This window comes from Juglans regia, chromosome 7, assembly GCF_001411555.2.
Source record: "Juglans regia cultivar Chandler chromosome 7, Walnut 2.0, whole genome shotgun sequence".
NCBI classification, from domain to species: Eukaryota; Viridiplantae; Streptophyta; class Magnoliopsida; order Fagales; family Juglandaceae; genus Juglans; species Juglans regia.
In genome coordinates, this window is record NC_049907.1 from 19387505 (window position 1) to 19403207 (window position 15703).

Below are 15703 nucleotides of genomic sequence, written 5' to 3' on the forward strand. Positions count from 1 at the left end.
ATCCTTGGCAAGTATTGCAGTTACTGCATTATTCTGACTTGGTCCCTCCAAAAATTTATCAGAAAAGTAAGGTAAGGCAATAAGGCACTGAAAAAAATGAAGTTGACTAGCTTAACATCCCAAAACTAGCCTCAATAAGGCTTCGAATGGCATGTATTCTTGGGGCTGGCTGCCACACTATACGCCATCTACTAACATGTTCTCTCTACTCATCTGTCACGCATCCCTTTGAAGCCGACTGTACGTTCTTGATGTACTGCAAATATATAAGATTGCATTTCTTTAATAAATACATAAAACTAAGATACACAAAACATGGATGTCAAGGCAAACTCGATCCACACATACCTTGTAAAGAAATCCTCTGTTTGCCTTGTACAAAGCCGGAGTCCATTTCGGTCTACGCTGTTCCATCTCCTCATTTGATGTCTGAACATCTATTCTCCTCTTCTAAACATCAACATCGATGATATCTCCATTCTCAATCAAACCAATCGGACCACCTTCCTGCAAACGATTCGCAATACATTATTTTGATATGTGAATGATAATCTGGTAGGATTCTCATTTTTCACCCTAAAGTACCAAAAGTTTCACATTTTTCAAGTTGCACCATCGGTTAAGGTCTAGCTGTTAAGATTGTATTTGGACTGAAAAATGAGAAATAAGTGGTATTTTGTGAGTGAACAATGTAACTCCACCACTTCCCCCCTTTAAATGTAGTTAATCATCTAGATGAATAAATGGCTAGTGCACCTGTGCCTCAGGGCATATGTGGCCAACAACAAATCCATGCGAAGCTCCTGAAAACCTACCATCAGTCAACAAAGCTACATCCTGCAGCAATCAAAAGCAATATCCAAACAAACATGTCATTCTTGGGAAACATCTGTCGTCAAATAGTTTCAAGCATTTTGCTTGAAAAATACCATATTGGCAAAATGAACATGAAAAAAGATATATCTAGGAGTAACCAATTTATCAGTTTTTACTTAGATATATGACATTGAAGAAACCTTATAAGTTGAGTCATCTAGAATTTGAACACAACAACGAAGCATTTAACAAGTCTCACAGTCTAGAAAACTAGAGGATAATGACACTTGACTCACATCTAGACAAGAACAGACCACTAATAAACTAAAAATTGGGATTTAATACCAAACCTTTCCAAGACCTGCTCCCATTATTGTACTTGTTGGAGTTAACATTTCGGGCATGCCTGGTCCTCCCTTAGGCCCCTCTCCCCTCTGATAATCATATATCACAACAACATCTGAGTTGCATGATAAAATCTTGTGACCGGACCCGACACAAAAAACCAAAGAAGATACTGATATTTAAGTCCACGAAGGATGCTTCTAACATTTGAATGTGACGAATAAATGCCAAGATTTTTAGAAAAATAATAGGAACAAGAGAAACACATCACATAGTTCGGTTTAAATAAGTATACAAATTTGAAGAGTCGAGAATGAGCAATGCCTAGGAATCAAAGACGGGCAGAGAATTTGAAAATTATCAATACTAGGAATCAAAATTTTGAATATGGATGCTCCTAAAATACGGCCATTTAAACTAAAAGTTTCATGAGTTTTTGGTGGAGAATTGATATTATTCTTGTCTGCATAGAATGTATAAGCAATAATCAAGGCACACTACTTCTGAAGAGCCCTGAAAAGTAAGCTTCTGCCCCTCAAAACAGAGTTTGGAAAAAGATGGCAGGGAGAACTGTATTCAACACACAAGAAAATATCCTTTGCTACAGAGGCTAAATGATACATGAGAAAAGCGACCCTTGGGGAAAGAAGTGCTTAGTCACAAAGCTATGCGTTCCCATCACTTGGATTAGTTAAATCATCGGGTTTTCACCAATGAGACATGACCTCTAGAAATTGTTTGCAACCAAGGGTTCGACCCTAAGACCAAGAGGGAGCATACCGCCAAGAACAAGGTCCTTACCACTTGAGCCAACTCTAGGGATTTAGTCATTCATAATGTTACCATTTTGCCAAAGGAAAGACCTAAAATTATTTTTTTCACCTTCCAAGATAAAAGGAGCCAAAAGTTTAGCAGCCAAAGTAACTATGAAATACATGAGCTGATTTTTGGGCAAGTCATTTCTGCTTTCCAACAGCTAGATATTAAAAACATTAGGCATGGTAGAGACCTAGACATTTATCCAATCCTCTGCATCGACTCAAACAACTATGGGCTCTGAACTCCTTACCATTTAGTAACACGACATAACAAACTGCTGCCTCTTAAGACATGATCACACAACAACGTTGACTCCGACACATACCTTAAACCTCAAAGGATCCTCTGAGATAGCTGCAATCATTGATTCCTCTCCTTCAAAGACAAGTGCAGGATCTGGAGAACACTTTTGTAATAAATATTTAAAAATTCTAGCAGTAGAGTGAACATTAAAAATAGAACCTGGAATCTTATGAATACTAGTACAAAAGCAGAACATAAAATAGCACCAGAGAAATATAGCCCCTCTTTTCCAGTGATTTTTGCTACAGAACCATTTGGTGCAAGATTTCCATATAATATCTAGAGGTGGCCTGTTTCTTTATTGGGTTTCCCAACGGTCATATTACATCCTGAATGGGGAAGAAACGCAAGATAGAACTGCATTTGTTGGGTTGAAATTTCATTGATCAACAACAAAAGCAACAGAAACATTGCAATCAGTACATCTCGGGAATGGAAACTAAAAAAAAAAAAAGTCAGCAAACCTGTCCTCTGACCAAGGGAGGGAAACTTGCTGCATTTTCAGCCAATGTCTTCCCAGTGACTATAAAGAAAGTACATCTTGATTGGTTAATATGAGACCACTACAAGGAATTACATATGAATGCAATAGTAAAAATGTGTGTACCAGTCATACAATCCCCGTCTAGAAAATTATGCTCCAAAAGGTAGCGAATGACAGCAGGCGTTCCTCCAATCTATCAAAACAACAAAGCATAGGAAATGGTGACAAACAAAGCCATATAAAAATATGCACTGAAAAAGAAAACTCTCTTGCAATGGCCATTCATAGAAGTTAGTGAATTTAGGACACGACAAGATAAAAGACAGACCTTGTGTACATCCTCCATGACATATTTGCCACTAGGCTTAAGATCTGCAAGGAATGGAACCTCGTTGCTGACTGTCTGAAAATCATCAAGTGTTAATTCCAGATCAACAGACCTGCAAAGAATTTCACTGTCAGCCACTATCATGTCATTCAATCAATGTCATTCATGGAAAATCTGGTGGTACCAAAGACCCCTCACCTTGCAATAGCAATCAAGTGTAACACAGCATTTGTAGAGCCACCTAGTACCATAACAATAACCATGGCATTCCGAATGGATTTTGGAGTGATAATATCTCGTGGTTTCAAGTCCATCTTTAGTAATTCCAAAAGATATTTTCCTGCTAAACGGCACTCATCCAACTTCAATGGGTCTTCAGCGGGTGTCGAAGAGCTATTAGGGAAACAAAACAAAAAAGAGGATAATAACAACAATGCTACCTGATTGCAATTCAAGTGATCAGACTAAGATAAATGTCTACCTGTAAGGCAGAGACATTCCCAAAGCTTCAATAGCAGAAGCCATGGTATTGGCAGTATACATCCCACCACAAGCCCCTGCCCCAGGGCATGAGTTATGGATTACAACCTTCCTTTGCTCATTACTTATGGACCCACTCACAAGTTCTCCATAACACTGCACTGATAGTTAAAAGACATACGAGTTGTAATGTTAGGATAACAAATGAATGAGTTACAACATTTACATGACTCAGATTATCCTTATTTTTCACGAGCCTATCGTATGAAAGCAGAAATTAGAAAAATTAACTAAACATGACCTTTGCATATAATCAGATACACAATTAAGGAAAAAGCTATTCAAGCAAGATCAATAAATAATCGATTACAGTATGTCAAAAGTCATTGAATATTTGGCAATGCAATAGCATAAAACATAAAGAGGTGCCTTTCTAAGCACAGCTACATATACATAACACATATACAACCAGTCACAGCTACATGACTTGCAGTCCCTACTCTACAATTCCAATAACAATCGATGATTTGTACTCTTATAGTTTTTAGGCAACAGAAAACTGTTGCCTGAAATAATTACTTTTTGTCCTAACTTATAGGTATAGTTCATTTGAAATCTACCCAGGAAAATTGCTCCATGTTTCGAAATACTGTGCAAACAAAATAAAGAAGCACTCCAGATATCTATCAATTCTTTGTTAGTTCTGTTCAACGTGAGAAAGACTTCAGAGAAGGCAGAAAAAGAAAATGCATAATAGTAAAATCTAGAGGGTTAATATTATGACAAATGATAGTTGCAGTCGTGAGTGTGCAAGCACTGTGCAATTAGTTTGGAAAAAGTGAATAAATACGGGACCCACATGATAAAAAATTAATTTTTTAATATTGGACCCCACTCTTTTCAAAGTGACTATACGGCACTTGAGCACTTCACGACTGTACGTAGCATTACTCTAATATTATACATCAATGAAACCACATATAACTATAATCTACAAGTAATCAGTCTCAGTTGTATACCTGAAAGGCAGACACTATATCATAAGAATGGCCTTGAAAATGACCAGGCTGCAAAATAAACAATTACAGAAGATACTTTTACATCACATAAAACAAAAATTCCACTGTCTAACAAAATGGGATGAGAAAGAACTGAGCCAGATGCTGGGTCTAAATGATCCCTATTTTGACCAAAGAAATGTCCTTTTTTAATTTAAGTACAAATTTCATCTTAAAAGGGACAAGTCTTTACATTTAACAAAACGCAACGAGGAAGCACTGACCCTGATGCTGGATACCATTTCTTATGCCAATATTCACTTAAGGACTATTGCATTGAAACGAATGCTAAGGTTCTATAGGTAAAATATTAAAGGTTACAGACTCAAATACTAGTTCTTCCAAGGAATTTTATGCAGTCAAGGTCAATCCCCAAACCTTGATAGTTCCACCATAAACCATAATACTTGGTCGATTAAGCCGACCCATTGCCATAATTGTGCCTGGCATCTGCAAAATATTACCAGTATAAGATTCACAGAAGATTGTACAATTCACAAGCAAACAGAGGGCGGCCCAGACACACAAGTCTACTCAAAAAGACATTTACAATAATACTGAGTCAACAGCAACAGTGATTAGCTGACTATAGCGAGCAGCAGTAGTATAAAACTATAAACCAAAAACAAATCTGTTCCCATGGGTAAATCTTCAACAAAACTCCTCCTAGAAACAGAGAAGCTCAGAAAGTCAATAATGAAAAAATAAATAAAAACAAAATACCCGGCCTTTCTTGTCAGAAACGAAGCTGTGTAGGAAAGTTGATGAACACAGAAGAAGAAAGAAATTAAAGCAGAGGAAGGAAGATGAGGAAGAAGATAGAGAAGATGATCATTAATTAACTGCCGTACAAATAGTATTTATACACATGCACGCTCAATGAGAGAATCTGTTTATCCAAGTATCTATAACTTTTTGACTACTAATTTCTAACAGACTGCCAGCAAGACAAGCCGTCTGAAACCAACTCCAGGAGGAACTAACAAAAAACGATTGTTACACTCCCATGAAATCATAATTTTATAAATAGTAATAAGATAATTGATAAATAATAGTAGGATAATTTAAATTAAATATTTTAAAAATTTTAAAAAATGAGAGAGAAAAAATTGAATAAAAAATCTTATAAAGTTAAAATATTATAAGAATATAGTTTTATAATATTATTTTTATTTGAGATTTGAAAAAGTTAAAATTATTTTTTATTTTTTAATTAAAATTTTGAAAAAATTATAATGATTAATTTTAAAAAATTATAATGATTAATTTGAAAATTTTATATTTGAATTATGTTTAGAAATAAAATGAGATTATATAAAAAATTTATGTCTCATTCCAGCTCCAAATTTAACTTAAATGGGTTAAAGTGTAGATTCAAGATTCGAAATCAACATCTCCATTCTAACACCATCTGAAATCATAGCTTATTTTAAAAGGAGAATGATATAGACACAATACTTCTAATATTTCTTAACACACCCTAGTATTTCTCAAATGATATAGAACACATATAGATGAGCATAAAAGAGAAACAAGGTAATGTCAATTTAAGAGCTTAATGTCACCATTATAACAGCCGCCCAACTCTTTACATCAGTTTTTAATATCCACCACAGTCGATCGAGCTCACTGATAGAGTTCTTCAAGGGAACAAACACAGAGAGGCATTGAACAATACGTAGTGCCTTCCATCCCATGTAACTCAACACAACATAACAGCAACCAACATATATTGAAAAGCCAATAACTAAGGTCAACAAAAACGTGAAAAGGAAAGTAGGAAGCGTCAAATAGGAAAACAGAGTTACATATAGAAAGGAAAATATGAGAAATTAAACACAGTTTATTTTGGGTCATAACAGAAAACTCAAAACCAAAAGCAGTCACCAATACCCATCACAGAAAACTCAAAACCAGGAAAAACCCAGTAACCAAAAGCTCCCAAAACTACTCCCAAAAAGATGGAGAGTTGCCTGACTCACATTCTTGTCACAACCAGGAATAGATAAGTTCCCATCGTACCATTGGGCACTCATCACTGTCTCAATGCTGTCAGCGATGAGGTCCCTCGACTGCAGGCTATAGCACATGCCTCTGGTCCCCATAGATATAGCATCACTGGCCCCAACGGTGTTGAACCTGAAGCCAACCATGTCGGCCTCTCGGACGCCTTTCTTGACGGCCTCGGAGAGCCTGAGTAGATGCATGTTGCAGGTGTTGCCCTCGTACCAGACGGACGAGATGCCAATCTGGGGCTTCGACAGGTCATCCTCGGAGAGGCCCACACCATGGAGGATCGCCTGAGACCCACCATGGGACGTGGGCTCCGTGACGCGGGAGCTGTACTTGTTGAGCTTGAGGGTTTGGGTGGTGGGGATGAAGAGTCCACGGTGACAGATGGTGGAGGTGGGGAGGACAAAGACGCTCGGAGAGAGAAGGAGGTGCGGTGACTACTTGGGTGGCGACTGCGATGCCCATATTTGGAGGGAATCAGGGCAGGGCGCGGGGTCGGGGCTCCTAGAGTGGCTTGCATGGCGGCGCGCCGGCGCCTCGTGGGGTTTATGGTGGTAACTGAGGCCCTTTTAACTTTTTTGTCTTTTCTGAAGAGTTGTGAATTTTTTGTCAGTTTTGTGAGGCTTTTGATGATCAAAGAGAAGGAAAAGTCTAAACGCAGTCACGAGTAAGGCCTCCCCGCGGACGACATCCTACGTGGAAACAAAACGCACAGTTTTGGAGTAAATAAAACGGTGCGTTTTGTTTCCACTCTTATGGGTGCCTGTGTGAACCAAAACGCGGCGTTTTGGATTTCTTCTTCTTCTTCGATCCGTCTCCCTCCCTCTCTCCCAGAGACGAACTCTCTGCTCTCCCAGGACGATTTCGAAGCACGAGGTACGTACCTCCCTATACTCATCGAATCTCCTCTTTGTTTCTCAATTTTTCTTCCCCTTTCTTATTCTTCGTTTCTCCTTTCATCGAATCGCTCCCCTGCCCGTCTCTCTCCCAAATCTAAACCTAACCCTAACGCACCTGTACGACGCCGAGGAAGAATCGCGCTCCAGCTATCCACCAATCGGCGCCATCCTAGGTTACGTTCCTAACCCAAGCTACTTATACTCATTCGTTTCTCCTTATGATTTCGTTTTGCTTTATAAGTGCTAATTGTTGTTTCGTTGTTAGCCCTGAATCATTGTATGTGTTTTTATAATTTTTCGATAATAATTCTCTCTATTGCTTGTCTTGGTCTGATTGCTTGTCTTGGTTTGATTACTAAAAAGCATTTGGCTTGCTTGTATTGCATTTGGATTGATAATGACCCTTGTCCCAAAATGGTTGTAAAATTCTGTGTGGCTTTCTGAATATCCCTGGAAGGCGTGATGGGTTAAAAAATCATACATTTGGCACAACATATCAATCTTCTTCTTTTTTACAAGTAACACCACATTATCAATCTAAATGCAAGTAACACCTTGCAAATTCTACATACCCGTACAAGTATGTAGATTTTGAGCTTTGCTGGAACTTGAATTTTATTATGGGGTATATGGAGAATAGTTGATGTTGTAGCTCAAAACTTGAATTTTATTATGGGGTATATGGAGAATAGTTGATGTTGTTACTTGTACGGGTATGTAGAATTTGCAAGGTTTGTGGCAAGGTTTGTGGTGGAGAAGAACAACTAATAAGATATAACTTTTTTAGCTAATAAGATACAATTAACCATCTCTCATTTAGATATAACTTTTTTAATGCTATCCCCCAAAGACTTGCTAATAAGAGTTGAAGGAATGGTGATGTTCTATAGATAATCAGCATCAGCCTTCTCTTCTTCAGGAGTGTCCATGGTAATTAATGGTTCAATCCTGTCATCCGCAACAAGAATAGCTGCTGCTCCACCTTTTTGAGCATTCCTTGCCTTCAAGGTGAAGTAACAATCTGCCAGCACATTCAAGTTATGGATAAAAACTTCCATTCAAAAGAATTCAAAAAAAAAAAAAAAAGAAGAAGAATTCATAAACAAATACAAAAAATATGTAAGCAGCCGTTCAGTTTAGTCACAGCCCTAGGAAAATCAACATAAGAAATAGGGTAAGATTTAAAGATCTTATGCCATAAAATAACACTGATGGATAAGCAAGATATTCATTTGCATGTATATACGATGACAATTTAGTAATACATTCAATCCAAAAAACAGAAGCAAATAGACCCAAGACAAATTTCAAAACTTTGTACCCCGGACTTCAGTCAACTAGACGGAATGATTGAAATCAATGGGGGAAAAACTTGCTTAAAAGAATCTTGATGAAGAGAAACTAAGCTCCAGTTGTCAACTTAATATATTTACAAGATAAATGTGTGAGTGACAAGATTATACAATACATAGACAGCATTTGAACCTTTCTTCCCACTATCTAAATTAGATGATCTTCAACTGCTTGATAGCATTGTTTGTTTATTATTTTAAATAAACAAACAATGCAAATGGAGAGTTTTTCTTTTGGTTATCAAACGTTGAATTGTTTACTTTATATGTCTGGTGCTGTCTTATGATCTTCCTTTCTCCTAGAAACGTTTAGGTGCTGGCTTGAGTATTCTTCTAATATTAAAGTAGATTAGTGAAAATGCTCTACCAGAAATTCACAAACATTTATATTTCAATATATATCTAAAAGAATTGTCTCCATACTATTTTCCAGAAGAACCTGTTAGGGTGCAACTGAATGGTCAGAGGGCGGACTTGGGAAAAACTCTTGCATGCAATCTCCATATGCATGCAAATCTGCATATCTCCATATCAATATCTGCATGCACGTGAACACATCTATAATGTACAGAACACATCTATAACAAATTTGCATATCTGCATATCTTCCCTTGCCTCCATATGCATTTCTGCATGCACGTGAACACATCTATAATGTACAGAACACATCTATAACAAATCTGCATATCTCCATATCCATTATTTTTTGGGATAATTCTGTACAGTCTAGATTTAATGGAAAAATAAGTTACATCTATAATGTACAGAACATAAGTAAATTTAGAAAACAAGGAGCACCTGGTTGTACAAAACACATGTTCAAAATCCAACAACTTATTCATATCAGTATAGTGCTACATAATAGTATATTTCATGTAAAACACATCTAAAGTCTCAAAAGTGGGTAACCTCTAGAAAATGGTCAAGGTTATAGAAATTTAGTGCAAAGTGAATATGATGATAACTGATGTTATGTCTCACATCTCTTTCAGATTTAGAATGTCGTCATCAGTTGCTTCAACATCGTTGCTTAAGCATACATCGAGCAACGTCCCAATGTGCAGCTGTGGGAATCAAGCTGTACTTAGAATATTAAATACTCGAAGAAATCCGGGGCGATCTTTCTTTGGGTGTCCACTCTACAACAAAGAGGTAGACGCAATTAATAGGACTTGCAAGTTTATGTTTTCATATTACTGTACTAATGACAAAAATTTTGACCTCAAGTTGCCTTGATTATTTATTTATAATCAGGGGTTACCACAGTGCAACTTTTTCAAGTGGTCTGATAGTAGTGAATACAAAGAGCAAGCCCTCCTTAAGAGAGAAGCAGAAGTATTAAAGAAAGAGGAAGAACTTAAAAAGAGAGAAGCAGAAGTATTAAGACAAGATGAAGAACTTAAAAAGAGAGAAGCAGAGTTCGAGAAGAGGGAGTTGGCACTCCATAATGATCACGTCCAGTTTCGCAGTCAAGAAGCCGACATGCTACATGCACGCAAACTATTTCTTGTACTTTGGCTAATAGCCATAGTTATGTACTTATATTTGATACTCTCACTGCGTTGACGAGTTTGTATTTGTATTTTATAGAAACTTAGCATTTGTAAGTCGAGACTTTGAAATTATGTATTTGAGACGTTATTCTGATTTGTATAAAATTTTCATTCCTAAGACTTTATTTTGTCTGAACATGTCAGGAGTTATTTAAAAAATTAGACAGATGCGTGAAAATATTTGACAGGACTAAACTACAGGTTTATTGAGTTACTTTTTTCCATGTGGACATAAGAGGCAATATCAAACACAATATGATCTTCAACTCATAACCAATCAAACATTCACATTCAATCAAAACCACATACATTGAGTACTTGGATAGAAACTAAAATTTACATATATAGCGTACTTGGATACAAAATGTGCAAAGCGTGGCCTCAAATATAATGCCACATATACAAAACGTACACTTTCACTACTAATACATAACATACTCAAACAAAACATCATAATAAACACACACATGCCAACAAACCCACAAACAACCCAAATTCCATCAACACTCAACCGAAGTGTTGTATGTGAACATCAACACCCAGATTCCACCCAAATTCTTGCTACAAGAAACTGCTGGGCTGCGTTCCATCTGCCGTCTCTGGCTGCGTTCCATCCATTCCTAGTTGTATCTGTGAACATAATAGTAGACAAAGTAAGACCCACATAATAAAAACCACTAACTATACAAAAAATTGACCTCAAGTTGAAAGTGTACACTTTCTTGTGTCCCCATCACCGGATGTTGTCCACTTTCTTCATTGACCATTATGGGAGTTTGTACATTTTCTTGTATCCTCATTTCCGATAGGCCGACTTGGTTTTCAGTGCTTTCCAATGGTTCGGTGTCCAATCTACGCCTCTGAAAACATAAAAAATAATTAGAGTTTAGAAGTAAGTATAAGTAATATTAGGTAATAATGACAATAAATATGCTCCTACCACAGTGTAACTTTTTTCCTTATCTTTTCTCTTATTCGCAGTCTTAGTTTTAATTTTCCTCACTCTTTCCTCCATCGTGGACATCCTCCTCTTACACAGGGGTCTTCCATTGCCTCTAACAACATGGGGACTTAGAACCTTCTTGGAACTTCCTTCTGTGAATGCATTCACGGTACTTCCTCCAACATTGGAATCCGTGTTGGAGGGCTTCGATGTGCGCCAAACCTCATTCATCGCAATCAAGTTTGAAATAATTTCCTCAGTATGCCCATCGGTCGAAACTGCATTTGTTATTACCTCATTGAAAGTTCTCAAAATACGTTTATATCTAACAGTTTCAGGTCTCCGATCAACAGCGTCATAATTGGTCGAAATAAAAGTATAAGTCCGTTTTATGTCTTTCCGCCACCGGTCTAATATGTACTTCTCTGGCAACTCACGAACTTTCTTAGCTGAAAAGATTGCAAGAATATGTCTACATATTATCCCTCGCATCTCAAACAACCCACAAACACACTTCGCCTCACACTCGGCCTCATTAAAGTAAAGAGTATACGTAACCTCCTTGATGAAATCTTCAGCCTTTACTTGATCATCGACCGAGTAAATTGCAATTACTCCCTCCATTTTCTCGAAACGACAATGACAATATATTATTCCCATTATTTCTTGCTGAACCTCCTTAAATTTTGCATTTTTGTATACATCTTGAAACTTCTTCTCAAGAGCCAAGTGTGATATGCAAGGAATGGTGAAGTTAAATGAATTGAAGTCAGTTTGGTTTTCGTTCTCAATTTTTTTCTTCAGAGCATTGTCGAACTGATCAACAAATTCTTTAAGATTTGTTCTAGCATGCACGTAGCCATCGAAGAAAGCATTCATGCTCTCACTGCGTTGAGTTGTACTCATTCCAGCCCAAAAAGAGTTCTTTAAATATACCAGTACCCAAAACTCTCTTTCCGCATATAAGCTTTGCAACCATGCATTTTCATGCAAGTGGAAAGTATCATTGAGGCTTTTCCAAGAATTCTCAAACTCCTCAATTGTAAGAGAGTCATATACACAAGATAGCAACTTACTTTTCAGGCCACATTTGTATTGACCATGGGAACCAAGTTTCTCTGGGACCTTTCGCAATATGTGCCACAAGCAATATCTATGCCGCGTGCTGGGAAAGACAATGGCGATGGCATTTTTCATAGCACGATCTTGATCTGTAATAATAGTATTAGGTGCTTTTCCATCCATGCAATCAAGCCAAGCTTTAAATAACCAAACAAATGATTCTGTATCCTCACTTGAAATAAGGCCTGCACCCAATAGGATTGACTGTCCATGATGGTTTACACCCACAAACGGTGCAAATGGCATTCCATACCTATTTGTCAAGTATGTGGTATCAAATGTTACCACATCTCCAAAGTAGTTGTAGGCCCCTCTACTACGGGCATCCGCCCAAAACACACTTTTCAGTCTATCATCATCGTCCAATTCCATAAGGCTGAAAAAGCCATCATTCTTGTATTGCATCCTTCTAAAATACTCAAACAACGCTTGAGCACCACCTTTACCAAGACGCAGGTGTCGTGCCTTGTCAATGTAGTTACGACAATCTTTTTCTCCAAATGGTACGTTCTCAAACCCACCCGCCTCAGTGACAAGAGCATGAAAACTCTTATTAATCCGTATGCCAGCCTCATCATTTGTATCCAACACTCTCCTAACAGACTCATTAACTTCTCTGTTGCATCTGAAGAACCTGGATTTTTTTGGACTGAGCACATGATTGTGTGTGTTCAATACGGATGTGACACACAACTTCCCATCCTTTAACATGGCATTCATCCTTGCCTTGCAGTCTGTTTTGCTTGTTGGCCGAGGCTTGGAGACGTTTGATGCCCTATTTCGTGCCTTGCCACCCCGAGCACATCCCACAGTGACATATTTCACAGTCCCATCCTTCTCTCTTTTACTCCTTTGTGTCATTACCGGAAAACCACATTGCTTTCTGTAATGTTTATAGTAATTCATTAACTCATCCTCCGACTCAAAGCATTACCGGAAAACCACATTGCTTTCCATAAGTTCTGCTCCCATTTCCTTTTATAATAGACTGTAGAAAAACTTCATTAAAAGAAAGGACAAGCTTCAAGATCAAGCGTATGCCAATTCAAGCTCAAGTATGAAGTTAAAAAAAAAATTTCCAGCTTTTGAAAAACAATGCACACGGGTTTGGATTCACTAAAAACAATGGATGTACTAAAAATTTCATGAATAGAAATATCTAGATGTAAAATACTATACAAAGCACACTAACTTTATCAAAATAAAAAAATTCCAGCTTTTGAAAAACAATGCACACGGGTTTGGATTCACTAAAAACAATGGATGTACTAAAAATTTCATGAATGAAAATATCTAGATGTGAGATACTACACAAAGCATACTAACTTTATCAAAAAGAATTCACTAACTACATGCGGGTTTGGATTCACTAAAAACAATATACTAATTTCCAGTTTTTGAAAAATAAAGCACACTAAAATTTCCCAGTATTATTCCCTTCGACGAGTTTGGATTCACCCACACGGGTCATCTGGAGCTCAACGTCTCCAATAAAAGAGATTTCACAGCAAGATGAAAAAAAATCAAAAACTGGAAATCTTACTTTGACGGTGAAATCTCGGCTTCTCTACTTTTTTTCTCAGTTCCTCCCGTTTGTTCTCTTCGTAAATCAACTTCTCTATCTTCGTTTCAACTCTCCCGCTTGTCCTCTTCGAAAATGGCTTCTGTTTCTTCTTCGTTTTACTCTCCCACTTGTTCTGTCCTGCTTTTGCCTTTTTTTTTAATTTAATTTAATTGCTGACGTGGCAAAATGCCACGTCAGTGGAGTCCGCGCGCAGGCACGGACTTGTGCTTGCCTGTAGCAGGACTCCAAAGAGAAATGTCTACTTTTTCATTTACAATTGGCGGATAAAATCAGTTAAAACACATGATTGATCACGTGAGGGTTATTTTTATGGGTGATGCTACAGCCCCGCTGCGAAGCTCCCGCTGATGGCTGTAGTATTATTTGATATGTGTTTTATTTAAATAATTTTTTATATAAATTTTTCAATATTTTTAATATTTTTAAAAAATAAAATAAATTTAAAATATTATTAAAATATTTTTTTTAATCAAAATAAAAAAATATTTTTTATAATTTTTTATTTTACTTCATGATTAAGAAAATATTTTTTAATAATATTATAATTTTTTTAAAAATATTTAAAATGGACATGTTACAATCTCGCTGGGACTCCGTTGGGCTTAACATGTATTTTTTTATGTGTATTTTTTTAATTTATTTTTTATATAGATTTTTTTTACACTTTTAAATATTTTTAAAAAATAAAATAAATTTAAAATATCATTAAAAAATATTTTCTTAATCAGAAAGTTAAAAAAAATTATTAAAAAATACTTCCTTAATTACGAAATAAAATAAATATCATTTTTTATTCTAATTCGTAATTAAGAAAATATTTTTTAATAATATTATAATTTTTATTTTATTTTTTAAAATATTTAAAATTATTAAAAATATTTATATAAAAAAATTAAAAAAATAAATAAAAAAATATTAGAGCCCAGTATCTAGCATTTTCCTATTATATATATATATATATATATATATATATATATATATTTGTGTAAGTAAACAAACACGTGGCCATTTCCGGAGGCCATTGCAAGCATGCCAACCTGTCAAACAAAGACCGGGGATGTTTTGTTGGAATTCCAACTACATCACGGCATCTTCACAATATATCAGTTTCCATATAATTCTCTCTTAAAAATCGTTTTACGTAACTGTAGAGACATGATGTAAAACCCGGATCGAATCAAACCCGATTTTTAATTTTTTTTTAAATTTATGTGTATGAAAAATTTAATTGAGTATTTACTATTTAAGTATTTTTTTTTAGTGTAGACTACCGATTTAAAATCTTTATTTTGACGGATTATGATTTTATTAGACTTGATAATTAAGTTATTTTTCTAAAGGGCTAAGGTGAGAATTGAGCAGAGAATTTTTGTAGGACAAGTTGGATTATTTTTTAAAAATTGAGTTGAGACTCATGACTCAAGAAAAAACCCAATACCCAAACTCACATCCGTTTGTTTTAAACCATGAAAACCAACTATCAGGATCAATTTCGCCACCGCGCAAGTTTCTACTCCTTTGCACATCTCTTGTTATCTAGGGTTTTCTTTTGAGTTCTCAATCGCCTATTTATTTTACGCTCACCCATGCATGAAAAGAAAAC

The 15703-nt window shown here is 36.2% G+C and overlaps 2 protein-coding genes and 1 pseudogene across 2 annotated transcripts; 1 reads left to right on the forward strand and 2 right to left on the reverse strand.

Moving 5' to 3' along the window:
- Positions 1-8: 8 nt before the first annotated feature.
- Positions 9-7227, reverse strand: LOC108988455 (annotated as a pseudogene).
- A 198-nt stretch (positions 7228-7425) lies between these two features.
- On the forward strand, positions 7426-10528 carry LOC108988450. Its single transcript, XM_018961710.2, has 3 exons — positions 7426-7718; positions 9890-10049; positions 10152-10528. Exons 2-3 carry the CDS (start codon positions 9897-9899, stop codon positions 10461-10463), a joined length of 465 nt encoding a protein of 154 aa, XP_018817255.1. The 5' UTR covers positions 7426-7718; positions 9890-9896; the 3' UTR covers positions 10464-10528.
- A 483-nt stretch (positions 10529-11011) lies between these two features.
- LOC108988449 (protein FAR1-RELATED SEQUENCE 5-like) lies at positions 11012-13376 on the reverse strand. Its single transcript, XM_018961709.2, has 4 exons — positions 12330-13376; positions 11454-12209; positions 11167-11310; positions 11012-11080 (listed from the first exon to the last, which is right to left on the reverse strand). Exons 1-4 carry the CDS (start codon positions 13374-13376, stop codon positions 11012-11014), a joined length of 2016 nt encoding a protein of 671 aa, XP_018817254.2.
- Between the last annotated feature and the right edge of the window lie 2327 nt (positions 13377-15703).

Excerpts from the sequence above, each read along its gene's own strand:
- LOC108988450 (XM_018961710.2), top strand. The coding sequence starts at position 9,897 with ATGTCGTCATCAGTTGCTTCAACATCGTTGCTTAAGCATACATCGAGC. Across the intron at positions 10,050-10,151 it reads GTCCACTCTACAACAAAGAG|GGGTTACCACAGTGCAACTT; the intron begins GTAGACGCAATT and ends ATTTATAATCAG.
- LOC108988449 (XM_018961709.2), bottom strand. The coding sequence starts at position 13,376 with ATGACACAAAGGAGTAAAAGAGAGAAGGATGGGACTGTGAAATATGTC. Across the intron at positions 11,311-11,453 it reads TGTCCACGATGGAGGAAAGA|AGGCGTAGATTGGACACCGA; the intron begins GTGAGGAAAATT and ends TTATGTTTTCAG. Across the intron at positions 11,081-11,166 it reads TGATGGGGACACAAGAAAGT|ATACAACTAGGAATGGATGG; the intron begins GTACACTTTCAA and ends TTATGTTCACAG.